At 45.9% G+C, this 19,451-nt stretch overlaps 1 protein-coding gene across 1 annotated transcript in view; it reads left to right on the top strand.

Moving 5' to 3' along the window:
* LOC146181089 (neprilysin-3-like) overlaps window positions 1-17,258 on the top strand; it is a 36,781-nt gene extending 19,523 nt beyond the window's left edge. Inside the window, exons 6-8 of the mRNA XM_084575706.1 lie at window positions 4,423-4,652; window positions 10,466-10,609; window positions 16,908-17,258. Coding sequence (XP_084431832.1) covers window positions 4,423-4,652; window positions 10,466-10,609; window positions 16,908-17,258 — 725 coding nt within the window. The remainder of the gene's footprint in view (window positions 1-4,422; window positions 4,653-10,465; window positions 10,610-16,907) is intronic.
* Window positions 17,259-19,451: the final 2,193 nt, after the last annotated feature.

Consider the following 19,451-nt stretch of genomic DNA (forward strand, 5'->3'; position numbering starts at 1 on the left):
GAGCTAAAGAAAATATAGATAGATACGCCTGGGAGACCCTGCTGCGAAGCGAGGACCCCACTCAGCAGCAGCAAGCCGTCCGCCTGGCGGCTGAGGCCGTGAAGCAACAAAGTATATTCACCAGACCTTAGTTCGCGAGGCTCCTGAGTAAGGCTCCATCAGGCCTGCGTGCCGGGGAGTCCGAAACGGAGCTTCTTCACGGTGGAAATAAAGGTTTTCAACAACAATCCATCTGCCGTCAGCTATGAGGACAAAGCGGGAACGAGTGCGCTCCAACGCCGCTGGGCGGCGCTTCTTGGATTCCGCGGCTGAAAGATGCTGCGACTTTCCTTTCCTGTAAACGAATTACAGAACGCCGGTGAGCTTAGACGCGCTTGATATGGAAGCCAAGGAGAGTTTAGCTGCTGGCGAACAGCGCAGGAAACTGGAGAAATTAACTTCTGATCCCGCGATAGTAATTGCGTTTCGCTGCGTATATCCCAGCATAGCAGAGCTAAGCTATCTTTCTTTTTTGTCACAAACCGTTCACCTGCTAGCAAACGTATGTGTGTGTGAGTAGTTTTTCAGTATCGTAGTTAAAACTCCTACCTGCTTCTCATAATAGTTTCGATAACGCTTTAAGCCAGGCGTCAAAATACATGACAAAAAATTTGGCTTACGTTATGAACTTATAAAGGTTATGTATACTACTAACCCCCGATAATGGCTCCTACTCTACTCCTTCTGAGAGCCATTCCCTTGTTACACGATCGAGAGACTATAGCAGTTCTTAGGGCACTCGATTGAATACAGGCAGCCACTTAAAGGGGGGATGAAACGGCTAGAAAGGTCACTGACAAACGTTTTCAATGCGCAGAACAAATGCTTCCGAGCATTCGTTCAAAGTAAAACTCATCGGAAAAAATCCAGCGATTTGTTATTAATTTTTAAAAACAGCGTTTTTTGAAATTCGCGGGCTGCGCCATTTCCGCGTGGCGGCGAAATTTGGGACTATTCTGCCGTGATTTCCTACGTCACCAGTCCCAGAGTGACAGGCCACGACAGGCTGCCATTGGGTGCAGCCGCGACGCCCACTACGTCACTGACACACTTCCGGTAGCTGCGAAAGTCGTCTGCTCGAGTGCTGCAATGCATGCGTGAACCCGAGCTTGGCGCTTCGGTTCGCGATGTCAACCGAAAAGGTGGTGGCATCCGACTGAAAGTGCGCGTCGGTGCAGGAGTGCGAAAAGAGCACTAGCTGGTCCGATTTAACACCGTACCGATTAAATAGGCAGCATCAACCTTTATGTACCGACCGACGGCGCAGCAACGTACTGTACTGTAGTCCCGTCTCGTCTTTGCCGCATCGACCATTTGTGCGGCGTGTTAATAATTAAATGGAACGTGCGTCAAAAAAAAAAGGTGTACCCTCAGCTTCATCGCGAAATTACACAAATTCGCACCGCTTAAGTGCAGCACCCGATGCCGCCAGGCGCGGGCGCTGCGGCCGACGGCACTCCGGTCGTGCGCCGCTCCCTGCTCGTCGATAGGCCTTGTTTCTTTTGCATCGCAGCCACGGCGGACGGCATTTTAGAATCGTCCGCTTCGCTGCGTCTCTAGTGTAGTCGCTCGCGTGCTCCTGTGCACGATTCTTGCGTGTAGCTTCGGAAAACAGTGACAACCTGCGCTGCCGAACTGCATGTGGCGAGCTGCATTGCTCATGTTTTGCGCCGTTGTTTCTGGATCCTAAACTGTGTGCGTCCGACTGAAAATGCGCGTCGGTGCAGCAGTGCGAAAAGAGCACGCAGGTCCGATTCAACACCGTACCGATTAAAAAGGCAGCATCAACCTCCGTGTATAAATGAAACGTGCGTCAAAAAAGGTCTCTCCTCAGCTTCATCGCGAAAGTACACAAATTCGCACCGCTTATGTGTAGCACCGGATGTCGCCAGGTTACCGCAGCGATGCCGTCCGCGGGCGCTGCGTCCGACGGCACTCCGATCGTGCGCTGCTCCCTGGTCGTCGCTAGGCCTTATTTGCATCGAAGCCACGGCGGACGGCGTTTTGGAATCACCCGCTTCGCTGCGTCTCTAGCGTAGCCGCTCGCATGCTCATGTTCGCGATTCTTGCGTGTCGGCGCGAAAATCAGTGACAACCTGCGCTGCCGAACTGAATGTGCCGAGCTGCTTTGCTGATGTTTTGCGCCGTCGATTCTGGCTCGGACGATGCGTACACATGACATAAACACGCGTGCACGTTGCGCATTGGCACTTCCTAAACGATGTGCGAATGGACGTCAAAAAAAAAAAAAAAAAAAAACACTACACTATCTTTTTTGTTAATCTCAATTTTAAGATTCGCGGACGAATAATTCGTGCTCACCTGTCATATCCGATATCCAAACTCTGTAGCGACCATCAGTCCGTGCTCTCGTCGGTGATACGTACGCGCATACATTCCATTCGTTATGCACAAGAGATGCCTCTCGCCGACCATAATGAAAGCAGCTCCGGACTAAAAGTGACGACGACATATGTTTGCACGCGGGCAACTCGCACGCTCGATCGTCTGCCAGCATCCATGCAGAGTCGTTGCTATCGCGTCAACTCCGCGAGGGGTCACCGGCCGCCGTTGGTCAAACCGCAGAAGACGGTACCAAAGAGACTGACCCAGGCAGCGCGAGAGAAGAAAGCGGTCTTGTAGAAAGCCGTGCTCGGCAGGAGTGCACGCTAATTTGCGCTGAATGGGACAGGGACATGAAGGGAAGTGCTCACTCCGCGGCGGCCGCCGGTATGTGTGAACTCCCACCTGCAGGTATGCGCTCGCGAACGACCCGAGTCGTTCGGGCTGCTGTCGCACACAATTCCGAGAGGTCAAGAAACTGAAGACACCGGCGGCCGAGGAAGACAGCAGGCAAGGTTGAAAGCTATGCAAACGCAGACGGGACGGCAAAGGCAGACCGTGAATGCATAGGCGACGCTCGGGGGAAAACAGGCGCGACGACCGGAAGTCTGAGAACCGAGCGTCACCCGATGGCGCTTCGTGGGCGGGGCTAGCGGGGCGGAGTTCCCGAGCTGTTTTCTTCGTTTTTTTTCTGGTGTCTCGGAGTGTTGAGTTGAGGGGAGCGAGGAGGAGCGCCATTTTTAATCGCCGATATCTCTGGTGTTAATGAAGCTAGCTAAAAAATTCTTGCGGTGAATTGACCTGTGAGGGAGTACCTATCTCTCGAGCGATTTGTTTTACCCCGTTTTAGGCATTGCATGACCCCTTTAATGCAGACACATATAAGAGACTGTGACATTGTGCGCAATGCTTCACCGTTGCAGGCTCCTTCATGACCCTCTAGTGATATTTTGATGGTGATTCCTGCTTTCTAACCCCTCAATACCCAAGAAAAACATGTTTCTTCACGGGCCTGCTCTGGCCAACTGTAAAGAAAATACACTCAATTTGGCCTAAAAGCACGCACAGCACTAAAGTGGCTATTTCTTAGCGCGAACCACCACGAACATGCATGCCTAACAATGCGAAACAGTGCCTGCCTATGTCGTAATCAATTTAGCCAGTGTTAAATCCCGGAATTTTTTAGCACGAATTTGCGGTAAATTTGAGATGACAAGGAGGGGACGTGCTCTAAAATTCGATTGCTGGCAGGACAGATGGATGTCGTTATTGCTACGCTGGCTCAGCCGTAACTCTTACTTGCTTCAGCCATTCGTGTGTTTTAAGAAAATATCGGGCATGTTCATTGCAAGCATAAAGAGGTGATTATTCTTTGTAAGTGCATTCCTAAACTGTTGATACATCACAGTATTTAGGGCTATCACATGGCTTTTTAATTGTAAACCTCCAACTTCATGTCAGGGGTGAAAATCCACCACTAAGCTAAGAGCTGAACGAGAAGACTATTTTAAAGAAATGATACACCTTAGAAGCTAACGTTGGCAGGAAGAGCCCCATGCTGGGGTTGGCTTACTAGGACGACTACATTCTCACATTATCACCTGTACTGTTGGCGGTCTTGCAAAGGCAGGGGTGGTAGGGACTAAAATTATGCTCCTCAGCATGCGCAAAAAGGTAGTTCAAAGCTAATGGTGGAAAGAACTGAAATTGTGCTCTTCAGCATGCTACAAAAAAAAAACAATTTGCAGATAGAGAATAACCTTTCTTAGCGCTGTAAGTTTATTTAAAAATGACCGTACCAGCACTGGCCGTGTTTTGTAGCGGAATACCACTAGAGTCCGTTATTATGTAATCTGTGGATTTATGGGCGCGCTGTACAAATGTTACTTATTTGTGGTGATTAGAAATCTGTTTTTTTTTGTTTAGCTCTGAACGAATATGCCATCCTTAATTGTGTCGCTTTCCAATGCGCTTCGAAAAAATTTGTGTTCATAATTCGTACCTGAGTGATTAGCACTTTTTTGGTCTATATGAATACAGTGGAGGTGCCGGATATTGCCGAGAGCTTCACCGCTCCTTACCTGGCTGCGCGGCGTGTGAAGACGATGAACACATTCAGGCATAATTTCAACGTGAGCTTCGACACAGCCAGCGTTAACGCTGTTTACAGAGGATATGAGACAACCGTCCAAATTTTGGCCGGTATTCTGCAGCCGCCAGTGTTCATCCCCGGTGCCCCAGCCGCGTTCAACTATGGAGCTATCGGACAGGTACGAATGGCTACGCATGTGTGGCACTGCATTCACTCAAATGTGGTGAGCAGATCAGACAGTGAAGAAGTTCGCTGGTGAGCTGAGTTTTTCTGCACTAACCGCGGTTACCTAGCATACAATCAGAACGGCAACGCTGAAAAGGTCTAAAGAAAGTCTACAAATGCCAATGCTTCTAAAGCTCGGCGGGCTTTTAAGCTCCGTCTCCCCATAAAACTTGGCTATCGTTGTTGCCAGGTTTATCCGCAAAATTGGGGGGCACCATATGAATGGGGATATATAACAACCTTCAAGTGTTTTTGCACAAGTGTACCGAGCTGGCGTGGAAGAATTCACCAAATAAAATAAAAGCATCATTAAAGCAGTATGTTCAAATGCTCTGCAGATTTCGAAACGTTATACAAAAGTGAAGCCAAATATGCAGTTTTAGTATACATTGGAGCACCCAATAATGATGTTGGATCGACGAAAATAGAAGCTTTTTGCGACACGTGAAGCACTCAGAAAAACAGCTCTCAAGTAGGCACGCTGGTGCACTTTTCGGTTAATTTAAGAGCACAGGGGAATCTGTCAATCAAATCATATGTTGACTTCAACACACGCGAGATCAAATACCGGGCTCATTTTATAAGGAAGATGACGCCAATACCGATGATTCTGCCTGGTGAAAGAAAGACAATTAGGGGTTCTTAAAGAGATCTGATGATGGAAGTTGCATTATACACATCTGCGAACCGATAATACACGTGTGGAGCTACGCATACAGCCTATAGCCTTAGCGAAAGAACACAATTCACATCGATGAAATAAACACCCTCTTCCACTGAACATAACCTCACACAGAGAGCATAGCTGAAACTGATTCAAGATTACGCCCTCAGCACAGAGTCGCTGCTTGTGACTAACTGAACAGAACTGGTTATTATTAGTAGGATGGCTTTTTACGTTGTAGCGTAAGGACACCGTGCCATAGGACAGCTTGTGTCAACATTGCTTTCCTCTGTTGTGTAACGAAAACTAGCGTCAGCATGCAGCACCCAAAGGAAACCGGCGATCGTACTGTCCTCTCCCAGTAAAGATATCTCTCAAGCATATTAACAAGCATCCGACGTCCACAGGCACAGGCACCGCCACAATACTGATGGTGGGCAAGCGGTATAAATTGTGCGCCTGGTGTATGCCTTGAAATACGACTGTATGCTAATAAACAGCTCTCATTAAAATGGAAATTCACTGAGTGAGAAGAAACTGCTAAATGAGCTCGTCGACTTTAAGGCTAATCTTGAGTGGCCAAAATTATTTTTGAAGTCCGGAATACACGGCGATCATTTCGCTGGCGCCGCCCCAAATAATATGCAGTCAATCAAACCTTTTACTTTATATGCCGGAAAATAGGAAACAAAGTTCCTTCAAGCAAAGTTCCTTATCGCTAAAAGCAAAAGTTTCAAGCAAAGTTCCTTATCGCTAAAAGCAAAAGTACCCCAACATTAATAATGCAGCCCGCCCTTTCAGCGTGTGAGCGCCTTGTAGCTTTCTCCCGCCGATGACCCCTTTTTTTACTATTCACTTCCGGAAATACGTTTCTTGGCAGTTACCACACAGCGGAAAGGAGCACCCTTCTCGGGATCAGCCTGAGAGAAATGAGAAGCTTCCTGCCGACCACATACGTCTTTATAGTACAGAACCACGCCGTCCATATTACTGCTAACCTTCACCTTTTGGCTTATGAACCAAACTCATCTACCGTAGGAATTGTTTCGCGGTACTGCCTGCAGAGGATTGCCGTGGTCATGTTGTGCTGAAATGATTCCCGTTTCAGGCGGAGACACCGGCTTCCGCTGTACTTTCCTGGTACATAAGAAGACATCACACTTGTAACCCCCCTCTCCCCCCCCCCCCAATTGAAGAATATTACGTGCTTGAACAGCGGTAAAATAATAGTCGTGGGAAAGCGTTATAATATTCCGCTTGAATAGCGCGTTTCGCATGCTTTCGATTGCAGGCGATCTGGTTCGCAACACGTCCTGATGTTTTAAGAGCTTGAGTCCCAGTTTTTCCGTCGGGTTTTCTTTTCATCTCTTCGCATGTGACCATATCTACATGCCAATAGACTGCGATATGTCTTCGCAGTTCAGCACCTATAGATCAGAGGGCGATGTTGCGTCTGAATTTGAATACGAAAGAGGAAATCTTATGCGGCATGAAGGTCTGCAGGTGATGCCATACAAAGAAATGGCGCGCAAGAAAGAGTAGGATAGCAAGTCTGCCATTTAATTATTAGGTGTGCATTCAGTCGTCCCACTTAGGGGTGGCACATGATGTGGCGGCACAGTTGCTTGAGCAACCAAGGGGCGTTTACAAGGACCCGACCTGAGCTGGTTGAGCTGAGTTAACAGGGAAAAACCCAATTACAGGGTCCATGCAAACGCAGTCGGGGCGAGCAAGAAAGTCGCGGGATCAAGTCTAGTCCAGGGGCGAGTTGACTCGACTTGACTCAAAAGTGCTGCAGGAAGCATCTAAACACTGTCCAGTTAAATCGCACACAGTGGGAAATGAGAACTGTACGAATAACGCTAGAGATGCTCGGGGGGAAAACTGGAATTGGTTTCTGTCTGCTCAGTTCTTCACGCGCCGTTATCGCCGCTCATCGGATAATCATCATCATCATCATCATCATCATCATCATCATCATCATCAGCCTAACTATACCCATTGCAGGGCAATGGCCTCTCCCATATTTCTCCAATTAACCCGGTTCTATGCTAGCTGCATCCACTTGACCCCTGCCAAAGTTTTGACCTCATCCGCCCATTTAACTTTCTGCCGCCCCCTGCTACTCTTTCCTTCCCTTCGAATCTAGATTGTTACCCTAAACAACCATCGGTTATCCTCTCTTCGCACTACATGTCCTGTCCATGCCATTTCTTCTTCTTGATTTCCACTAGAAAGTTAGTAACTTGAGCTATTTCTCTCACCAACTCTGCACGCTTCCTATCTCTTAATGTTACCCATACCATTTTTCGTTCCATCGTTCGTCATATCGGATTCATGTAAACCCGGCCGAATAGAGTCCACTCAACGCGACTCCTCAACTCGATCTCCACAGTGAGATCCATAGGTGATGCAGCTGAAGTCACATCTGTTATGACAACGGCTGGCAGCACAGTTGCCATTGAAAATGGCTGCGTCGTGCGAACAAAAGTGAGGAGAAGGATAGCTAGATAATTGCTTTCAAACTAAAATTTCCTAGCTCTAAGCTTAGCTGCTAGCACATGAGTCAGCGGCTTAGGACTGCTCTTTGGCGCTTAAAGGTCTGGTGCGCTAAATGGCGGCCCTCTCCCACTTTTGCGACTGCATGGTCAGGAGGAGCACCCAGATCATGTAGAAGAGAGTCCCGTTCTTTGCGCTGTTACCTGTGCGAGCCTTGGTCCGAGAGCCAGCTGCGGTCGTAGCTGGCGGTTTTGTTCGAAGAAGGCTTTTCAGGAGTATGCAACCTGAAGATTTAGATGGATGTCCTTGCGACTGAAGTAGACCTGTACTAATCGCCGGGGTGGGCAATGGGGTAACATCGGCCATAGGAAACGGAGCGAAACATCCTGTTCATGTAAAGTTTTTGCAGTGGCATGGCCGTCATGCCACAGCGACAGTCTGCAGTGAAACGAATGAGCTAGAAATTGGCACAGCTAAGCGTGATGGTTTGGCATATAGATCCCGAGCCGATAATGAGGCCCGTACGTTGTTTTGTGCAAAAGCGACAGCAAAGCGATGACCCAACGACAATCGCTGGTCGTGCGCACAGAGTGCACTTCTTCGACTGGATTTTCGCTACATTCCGAGGTACTGCTCCTTTAAAGGAGGGACAAGGCTGCCCTTCATCTTTAGGACAAAAATGTTACTTGGCTCATAAAAATTTCGCGTGATGAAAATCCGTCCGCAACATGCGCGCGTCCGCGATAATGCGCAGGATATCGGCGGGGTGCTTTCTTAACCTTAAGGGATATCATCCTCCATGGTAATCGAATTCCTATCCCTCCAACCACTAGACGAGTGCGTTTACTGACTACGCCATGCCGGGAACGTGAGCAAGGTATCTCAGTTCTCCTTGTCTAGCGTTCCTGCCGTCTCCGTGGCAACATAGGGGTGCCGTAGGGCGCCTTCACCACCGGTCTCCAAGAAGGAGTAGGGCGCATGCCATCTTGCGCCAGCTATGAATTCCATGCTCCGCAATAAGCATGCACCATCGAAGACGAGTTAAAGTTATCACCTCGGATTCGGTACGGAAGAAACTTCTGTCCTGCACTGTGGTACTGGGAAAAGCAATAGCAAAAGTTTTCGCCTCATTAATCTTAAAGGATCTTAAGGGCCTCAATAATTTATTTTCCGTTGTGGCAACGCAGTAACTTTTGCGCGCGTCACATAGTAGTCCTCCGAGTGGTGACATAACCTATAAGCGGGCTCCCCCATTCTGCCATCGCGACTGCTTCGAGATAAGCACTCCAGTGGGAGAAGGCTGTGCTCTTAACTTCCTTACAGATCTGTTGCTGTAGCTACCCGTCGAAAGGGGGAAGAATCGCACAGCATCAACACCTTCGTGGGCGGATCTCTGACCGCTGCAGCAATATACTTTAACGCTGGTTCAGAGTGGCGCAGGGTTAAATCTTCCTGGTTTTCCTTTCGTTTCGTTGCTTGACTTCCTCCTGTCTATTTTTTTTCCCAAGAGACTCTGTTAGACTTTAAGAGATCCCGCTTCACGCGGATAAAAGAAAAGGCTGGACTTTGGCCAGGACCTTAAACCGCCTTTCTCACAAGCTCCATGCACCGCTTCTCATATCAATACTCGTCATCGGAAAGGTTATTGACAATCGGGGCCTTTTTGCCGCTGACCAGTACTAGCGACGAACACATTGGATCTCCCAGCTATATGTTCTACACATCGTAGTTTTGTAGCATAAGCTACACTGCGTTAAAACCGTTATCTATTGAGCTAATTGGCGATCAGTGTACAAAATAATATTACTTCGCAGAAAAAGACAGGACAAAGAGTAAGCAATCACGTAAGCCACAAGCTCTACGTTACCTTTGAGAATCATCAATGACGAGAAGCAAGGGGGGCTTATATGGGAGGTAATTCACCGCGCGATGGAAAAAACCGTTGGAAATTCGCGGTGCCTGAAAAAGAGCGGCAGTGCGCATGAGCCAAAACCTCTTTTCGCCACATGTGCGCCGCGTGTTGCGCCGCCACAGAAGAGGAGGAATGGGAGGAGGGTAGCGGCATCCCATCAGATATGGGCGCTGGTGCGAAGAGAAGAGTAGGTTCCGCACTCCTGATATGTTCACCGTCTCAGATCGCTGACCGATTGGAGCTGGAAAGCGTCTGCGGCATCGCACTCTCATTTCATAAATGTGGATTCTGCCTACAACGCCGATGAACACTGATGCGTTCAACGGAATGCTGGTTGTGTTCGACGCAACACTTAGTTTCCGGTTCAGTTCCGTTGAACCTGACTAATTTTTATTTCCCTTCTAAGAACTTCGTTTATCTAAACATAATGACACACTTGCCTTCTTAGAAGTCACGGTCAATAGTTTTCAGCGTCCTCATCTTCAGAGCATGTGCGTTGTACATAAAACGTGTTACAATCCTACACGCTAAACGAAAGACCTCAGCTGCACCTTGCGGAGCCTGAAAGGTAGATAATGATGTTTGTTCTTCTACGCGTTCATTTTTTTCTTGCCCTGCACCTTAAATTGAGAATTAAGTTTTGTGTTTGTTGTCATATAAATGATTGTCTATGCATCCTTTCTACTTGCAGGTCACTGGTCACGAAATGATGCACGCATTTGACGTTAGAGGCATCCAATTCAACGCCCACCAAAAATTTATCAACCTTGAAAACAACGCTGCGAAGCAGATTTACACTTCAAAGTTGCTGTGTCTACGATCTTCTTACATGCAGGTGCGTCATCAACGTGAATTTTAGACACACGACCATATAATGCAGTGTATTCAGTGGAAATGCCATAGAAGTGGGACACCTAAGCAGACTAATATAATGATCCATGGAGTGCAGTATATAGGGCGATTTAGTTGTAAAGTGAAGTTATGTTGACAACAACGCAAAATTGGCTGTGGTTTCGCTTGTGGTTAAACCTGGAGTTAAGCGAGAGCTCTCTGCATGGCTACGCTCAGGTTCACCTTGTAAGTAAAGACATGGCTTTTGCACATAGTAGTATATTCTATGGTTTCAGCTTCATATACGCCATAGGGGGCAAATTGGACCACTAAAGTGCGATGCGGCGAAAGTCTCTGTCGCGAGGTTGTCGAATCCCTCCACTACTGTCGTGACGTTGTGGGATCCTTCCTCTACTGTCGCGAGATTGTCGAATCCCTCCACTAAGGCACCTCTTTCTCCCTGTTTCTACTATCGTGCATCTTCGAGATTAGGAGATAGCGGAAGCTACCAGCCAACATACAAAGCCCTTCTTTGATGGAGCGTTATGGACGTGCCTGTATGACCAAAGTATAACATGAATGCAAGGATTTTGGCAGGCTGATTGTGATATCACTCTCCTATATAAAAGGGGAGCCGCTAGTTGGCAGCTCCAGCCAAACGTGTTGTCAGGAAGCCCTACATCCAGATAGTGCTCGGCCATGTGAACTGCCAGCTACCACCGCCCACGATTTCTTTCTTCGTTCTTCGGAAAGGCACGGAACGGCACGGCGAAATGGCCAGATTGTGGCCAATCTAGCTCTCGCTACAAAAACAGTTGTTAATTAAATTAGAATGCGGGATAGTTAAAACAGCCAGCGTAACAGGTAGTCCACGTCTCTACACGACGGCGCCCCGGCTTTCTCTCTTGCATATCTTCTTTCTTCTACTTTTCTTTTTTATTCTTCCTGCTTCTGTTGTCTTCTCGTCGCTTAGCTTGAATTGGTTTGAACCGGATTGAATATGCTGGCGTCACGAAAAGCACTGCAATAGGATTCAGTCACGTGAAGGCAGCTCAGAGTGCACGGGCTCCCAATATCGGTGTGTACGCAAATGTAAAAAATTTTATAGAGTGCAAACCTCTTTTTTGTCGTGTTTTCTACTTTGTTTGCTGTTTTAGCAAGATCCCCAACGTAGAATTGACACAAAAAACTGCCTCTCGCGTAGGTTAGAGAGCATGTAAGAGGCAAATGGTTGCGGGCAATGATTACAGGTTATGACCTTTCTTTCCGCTAACACGGCAGCGGGCGCAGTCATTCTCCTAGGTTTATTTTTCTTGTAGCATCGAAGTAATCTCCTTAGTTCTGCAACCATAGTTGTGCAGTTGAGCTCCGTGCTGGCCTTGTCGCTTTCTTGACCGTCCACAGAAGTACAGCCTAGTCGGCAGACACGAGCAACTTCTGCCGGGGCGTATACATTGCAGCGATCATTTTCCGCAAGACTCTCCCTACATCTCCCTTCATTTGCCTCCATTACTACGCTTACAATTGCGGCTGAAACTTTCTTGGGAATTGCACGCGACGCACGCATTAAAATGCAGGAAACTTGTAGGTTAAGTTCACGAAGTTGTTTTGCGCTCACAGTCAATGATATGCATATTCCTGAGATTTCTGGCAGCCGCAAATTGGTTGAGAAAAACTTGAAAAAAAAAAAAAACACAATTACCAGTGAAGTTTAAAATGTCAACTGCTTTCGTCCCATTACTTTTTTTAATCGCCTGATGCGGGCAGTCAAGACCTCGCGGCCTTTACCTTCATTAACATTCTTTCCTTCCTGAGTTCAGGCTTTCAAGCGTTGGGAAAGCATCACCTCCGCAGATGACGTCATCATCTATGTACCTACTCAGAACCTTGTGATGCGGGGAAGGCTGAACTCCGAAAGAGCTTTATTAAACTATTACGGCGTCAATTTAAATATTAGCGGAAAACAACTTGGCATGGTTTACCATAAACCTGCAATAAGGGACTATTCGACTCCTTTAAGTCGAATTCTGAGGCTACTCAGCTACCCTTTAAGCAGCTCTGACGATAGCTGCAGAGAAAATGAGAACGGTGCAAATGCGTACATGGCCACGAAGAGACTTTACACTGACAAGATAATTAGAGATGCAGCGGTTTCAAGTGCTCTGCTCTCCGAGCGTCAATACGAGTATCTGCTGAATAGAGTAACGACATGAGCTGACGACAGAACATAGTCACGGTTTAAAAAACTGGAACCATCTTGGAGCTGCTGCCGGCTCGACGGCCAGCGTCGGACGATATTCTACGTGTGAATATATGGGACCGTGGCGCCATTATTAGGAGGTGCGTCGAAGCCTGGGAGAGCTAACTAGTCTCATGAAATCTCGCTCGGTGCCAGGATAAAACGTGCATTGATGAAGAAGAATTGGGGCTCGTAAAAATGTCCCCTTAAACGGCAGCTAAAAACATTTATTGCTAATAAAAAAACAGTTTAAGAAACAATATGAAAAGGGGCGTCGTTTACCTCGGTGTGAGTAGGCATTCGGTATCATTTTACCACTAACTGACAGCATTGGACTTCCTTGGCAAGAGGAATGGAGAATTGATTACACTGCTGTAATGAAATTTCTAGCATTACCTGCAATGAACGCCCTGTGAATGATTCCATTGTACCATCATTGGAATCAAGCAAGTAAGCTGTGTCCATGCTGTCAAACGCTTAACTTCTGAGGCGAAATTCTTTTATGCCCAATTATGAAGAAGCACATCCTTGTAATCGGCATCGTGGTGCGCAACATACTTTAGCGCTTTTTGCACCTTCATGAATTCCGGAAGTAATGAAGGAAGTTGTCATATCTACTACTGAGCCAGTAAACATGGCAGGAAAAAGATCGAAATGAGTACAAAGGAATGTAAGTGCAGATTGCGTAGGAAGATTGAAATAGTGGAATGCTTGCTACCAATAGAAAAGCACCGGAAAAGAACGGAGCGTCTCAGTGAGCACACAGACGTTTTCATCAGGCTGCCTTTCGCGTGGCTTAGTCGCGTCAGCACTCAAACAGCAACTGTCTTTGAAAGGGTGCAGGGAAAAGGCCGCGTCATAGATGCGCCGAATAAAATACCAACAAAAAAAAAAAAACCTTGTTGCACGTCGAAGACATCACTCGAAAGCACTATTCCTTTCGCGTTTGTACACCTAAGCAGTTTTAGGTGTCCGCGCTGAATTCTATATTCATCATATTCTATTGTTTATTTATCTACTGTCTCTTAAATGCTGGTTAAAGTTTGTAAATAGATGTTCAGAAAGGAACAATCTCGTTTGGATGGCTAAGGTCAAAGGATTAGATGTTTTAACTTAAGCGGCTGAGGGCTCTTATTCTCAGTCTACTCAAAGTGCCATCAGAATTACCAGTAATCGCCTATAAAGTCTCAAGGACGAGAGAAAATAGATATTTAGGTGCACCTATGGGACAACGTTTACATCGATAATCAAATTCATCTACCGCGCACTGCCGTCTTCAAGCACCCGTGAGAGACCACACTATCGGCAACCGCACCTCCATATCGGCAATGAAGAGTTTTGGCCGTGATTCTATCGGCTATGATACTGGGCTAAGATATGCCACGTAGAGGCTGGCCCCCCCAACTTGCCTACTGTTTGCCAGGAGCGTTGTGTCAGATATAACTAAGATTAAAACGAGACAGCTTACAAAGCTTACTGGGTCGAAAAGGCATTGTCACACCCTTGAATTGGGGTCTAAAAGCTTGGCATTGTTCCAGACGTGCCAGAGAAAAATTGTGCACTTGAATTCGTATCATATTTATAACGCAACTTTACTTTGTGTAGCGTCATGGGTAGTGTCGCACCATTGCGCTCAATTTGAAGGCTGTACACATTTTGGCGAATACAGAAGTGCAAAAAGGACAAGGACATGAATGAGACACAGGACAAAGCACTAACATGGAACATTTTTGCATGGAGCACGATAGCATGTATACATATGAAAGCGCCCTGCAAAGAAAAATAGAGATGAGGCTCGTCGCACTCTCCTGCAAGGACCACCGAGAAATAATGAGATTTTCTTTTCTGATAGACACACGGAAGAAGTCTTGACGCACCAAGCGCCATTCTTGATAATCGAACGTACCTATATATTTCAATGTACGCATCGATCCCTGCTCCTTTCATCAACAGTGCAGTCTCCGAACAGTGGCTTGCAGGTTTTACTAGGGCCGTCATAGCATTGTTCAGACAGGTTTCCCTTCATTGGCTGTGCCACATTGTCTTGCGTTCTGCCAGTCTTTCATTTAAACATTTGCCAGTTTTCTATATGTACAGTTGGCAACAAGTCAAAAGAATATGGTTTACCACTTCTTTGGACACTCCCCAAATTTACTTCTTTGCTTCTCAATGCACCCTTTTGTGCCGCTGGTAACCCGGTTTGTAATTTAAGACAGTTTTGCAGATTTGTCTAGGATAGAGGAAACCAGCCTCAGTATGTCCTTCCTGGCCACCTCCTTGAGCCTGAGGGAAGTTTTCTGCGTATACGGAATTACGGAATCACCGAAGTCTTTCTATAGCTCTACGTTGCTCGGAACAGATTCTTCGTTACTTTTTCGCCAAACAATCTGTCACCGAAATAACCAAGTGGTTGTGACTGGATAGCCTGGTCAGATAGGCGACTGGCCTGCTCGCTAATGCTGGTGGACATCAAGAGCAGACAAGATGAATTCTTGGTGTTGGTAAAGCACGTTATGTTTATTACCCTATCTCAAGCTCCGTGTGGGATGCTGAATAAGACACGAGTGGTTTCTAAAAGATCCCGCCTAATGCTAACTGGGCTTTTTTTCAAGTATAATAAAAATTAGGAGCGTAGCAGAACAGTTTTCAAACTTGAAGTTGGTGGCAATCAATCTGTCACAGAGGGCTAAAGACTGGTCACAAAAGCGCCTAGTTACGCATAACCTGCGCAGAAGCCCCGTTTCTCTAAATTTGCGTAGTTCTATTCGACATAGGCGGAGGTAAAATAAGCATTCAGCAGTTCCATGAACTCTGCCACAGATACGTCAGCAGCATTCTGAAACGTTACAGAGCCAAAAGAACCAATGTCATCTTCCTCACATGCAAGCAGTCGGTCATGGTGAAGGAAAATGCAGGTATTGCATGTCTTCAGACATTGCAATCATGCATTTGGTGGAATTGTTTGCTAGAAACTCTGCCATGCTTTCTGAATCTCCAACTACAAACGGATCGTTGATTCTTGTAGAAAATAGCAACCATATGATACCGAGAATCAAGTTTAGAAATCATTACCATTAGAGGGGGTCCCACGTTGTGAGATTTAGCTTCGAATTAAACCCCACGTCCCTGTTCTTTTGTACTTTAGGCTTCGCCAAGATGGGCATACAGCCCAGGAAACACTCTTCCTCTAGGCTAATACTGTAAAGTGGAATGATAGTGTCTGATAGGAATTCGAAATGACGAGATATGCACTTCCAAATATATCAATTTGATTATAAGTGTAGATGTACACGGAGAAGTGAGACATGTAATGCGCAATCAGTTTCCCCAAACCCAATTGAAAGAAAAAAATCACAGAGTTCGCAGAATTAAAACGCACTGTGAATAGCGCTGTCATGTGGTTTCTTTCAGGACTAAGCTAGAGCACCCGCTTATACTGCAGCTTGCACTTGCACCTAATTTATCTCCTATACAAATTACAATGCGAAAACCTCTGCAAGCTGATGTGTGGACACTATTCATGCGTCCGTGAAAGGAGTATTTGAATGAAGAGTACGAGAATCTTTGTATGAGATAACCAGCGAAAAATCCATCTGTTTGCATTAATTGTTTGATGTGGATTAATTAGTTACGAATTAAAGTCTAAACATAAACTACCCGTCAAAGTATCCAAAGACTGCTATGTAATAGGCAGATGTAAAAACAGCCGCGGACTTCAAAATTGTGCAAAAAACGTTGAGTAAAATGATCAAAAAGGAAATAAAAGATAAAAAGTAATGAGCAAGAAAGCGGCAATGAGTGCAAAGAGTCGCAAGAACGTTTTTCACCTTAGCGCAGTTCAGATATAAGTGCCTCCAAAAACTTTTATTAGACTTGTACAGCCTGAGTATACAGACGTTATTATTATTGTAAAGGTGCGCCCAGAGGTCACAGCGTTACCCCATTTGGCTTAATTACAAAGGGCCATCGCTGCTATCTTTCCCGAAACAATTATAATCTTATCTGTCTTTGCAGTCACATATTCCCACTCCCAGTGCTTGCAGTATTTAACTGGCGTGTGCAGGCGGAATCCGAGTCAAGGGGCAGAAGTCTGGACCCGGTGATCGACTCTGAAGGATTCGCCGACTTTGCGGGAATCCAGTTGTCTTATGCTGCTTACCGGAGTCTTCCAGATGCGGAGCCCTCGGCAACCATGTCAGATGTTGAGCTCACTAACGAGCAAACGTTCTTTGTTTCGCACTGCCTGAAGTGGTGCAGCACAGAACGAGGAACTAGGCGTGATCAGTACAGCTTATACTGGCACAGCCGGTCACGTTGCATTGTTCCCTTAAGGAACATGCCCCAGTTCGCCGACGCGTTCTCCTGTAAACCGGGTGACCGTATGAACCCGGTGAAGAAGTGTAGTTTCTGGTAAATTTGTGCATTATGTGGCGGTAACTTTAGAAGATTAAACTGCGTTGCTCATTTCACGATTGTGCCCAATTTAGGGACTATTCCATGGAGTGAACACAAAATAGGCGGATTGTAGTGTCGACAAATCCAAGCAGTAAACATGCATAAATAAACGTCTGATCCCAACGGAAAACAGAAATCTATTTCGTGCTTATCGTACTGTGTTTAAACCCAGTTGATAAACACAACAGAACGAGGAGAATAATGTAACAATCTATGTTATTGCATTTGTTTAACAGATATATTAGTATTAGCTTGTGTGCCCAGTTTTTTATTTCTTTAGTTTCTTATGTATCCCTATCCTTTAGTGGTCTTGTGCGTTTTTACAATAACTGCACCAAAATTTTGCAGTTAGTACAGGAATGTGAAGTTTCAACAGCTTCCCTGTCACAAACTGAGCAGACTTTCTTTCGTGCGAGCAGAAAATTCTCTGCTCGACTTCTTTCAAAAGGAACGGGGAACACACTATAAGAAAAACAAAGCCTACGCTACACAAAAACAAATCAGTAAACGTGGGAACAATTTGTTGCTCGCACCTTTTTCTACCAATCATGTAACAGCGTTTCAATTACCCGAAATATTGAAACAAAGGATTACAGCTATAGGGAAGCTGGGATCCTGCTTCATAGCTTATCCTTTGGGAAAGAAACTGCACTTTACTATAGCATTACGTGCTAACTAAGAAGGATTATAAAATGTTTTCGTCCCAAGTAGCATGCCGTCAATGGACCGCCATCTGCCCAATATTGGGGGGACACCAGCATCAATATTGGGGTCAATTGTGGCATTTCATTGGTGCGATGCCCATGCCAAGATTTAATCTAACCTTCTAGACTGGCTTTCCTACAACGACCACCAATGGCAGACTGGTTTATTTATTGGCATGCAGCCTCACTCAACGGCTACCCAATATCTTCCACCCAGGCATACCCACTGGCCCCTATACAACGTACACCTAGCCACTCTAACCGGCTATCCAATACTTACAACCAAGCTTACTCACTGGATTTTAATAACTGCTATCCAGCTAGGCTCATCTGCTGCCCAACATCGCCCACCCAAGCTTGTCCACTGGCTTTACATCACTGGCATCCAGGCAATCACATTATGGTTGAATGTTGTTTTTGTGACTATTTTTTGATTTGATGAGTGTCACGGCGCAGAGGCAGCTAAGCCCATCATGCGCCAAACATAGGGTTGAATTTGTCTTTGTGCAGGTACTTTACATAGAGCTAAAAATATATTTACAGCATCCTGAAAGTATACATGCATTCACATAAAAAGCCAGAATTGCATGTTTCATGGATATTTATTAGGTGCGCATGAGGTACATAAGTGGAAAACGAAGTATAGGCAAAATTCTTTCCGACCTCCAGGACTTCACCTCTGGTTGGGTCCATTGACAAGGTGTCGGCAGATCCCAGATTGTAGGAAGAGGCCGCAATAAAGGCAGCTTCAGGTGTCTGAAAAGCCAGCACCTCAAGCATGCGCTTTTTTCTCTCGGTTATAAGGACAGCAGCTTTCAGCAGACCTTGCCGATGTAAGCTCGAGCAGCTCGCATGTCACCATCTTCCCTTTCGTACAAAGATCTGCAAGCGAAAACAAAAATAAGATACAATATTATGCAGAATTGTTTTTTTTTAGTACAGTCTCGGCAAATTGTTCATGAGCAGTAAAATTTGCCACTGCTAAAAAATTAGTTTGTCCAAGTCAGTGTGCTGAAATTGGAATTCATGAAGAATGCATACCTTCTGTTTGGCGCAATAGAGTTGAAGCAAAATCTTTCCTTACTCTCGGCGTAAAAAAACAGCAGATAGGCTCATTCTGTTAATCTTAATTATCAAGGGCCAATGACTGACAAAATGATTAATTTCCAGTTAATACGCCGCACTGTATAAAAACTCTTACCGATCGTAAAACACAGCCTTGCATTACACGTCAACAGAAGCAGCCCAAGAGGAAATTGGCGCGCAAAGGTCACTCCTATAGTTATCCTGAGTCTTTACTTCTGCAGTGAGGTGTCCCATACAAAAATGGTCTATGTACATCAATAGAAAAGTTTGCGGTCAGCTATGTCTATCTATGAACTTTTATAGTCGGCTATAAAGTGTCATTGAGATATTTATAGGCAGCTATAGAAAATTCTATACCACTT

Source organism: Amblyomma maculatum, chromosome 8 (genome assembly GCF_055883805.1).
Source record: "Amblyomma maculatum isolate TAMU_Amacu chromosome 8, ASM5588380v1, whole genome shotgun sequence".
Taxonomy (NCBI): Eukaryota; Metazoa; Arthropoda; class Arachnida; order Ixodida; family Ixodidae; genus Amblyomma; species Amblyomma maculatum.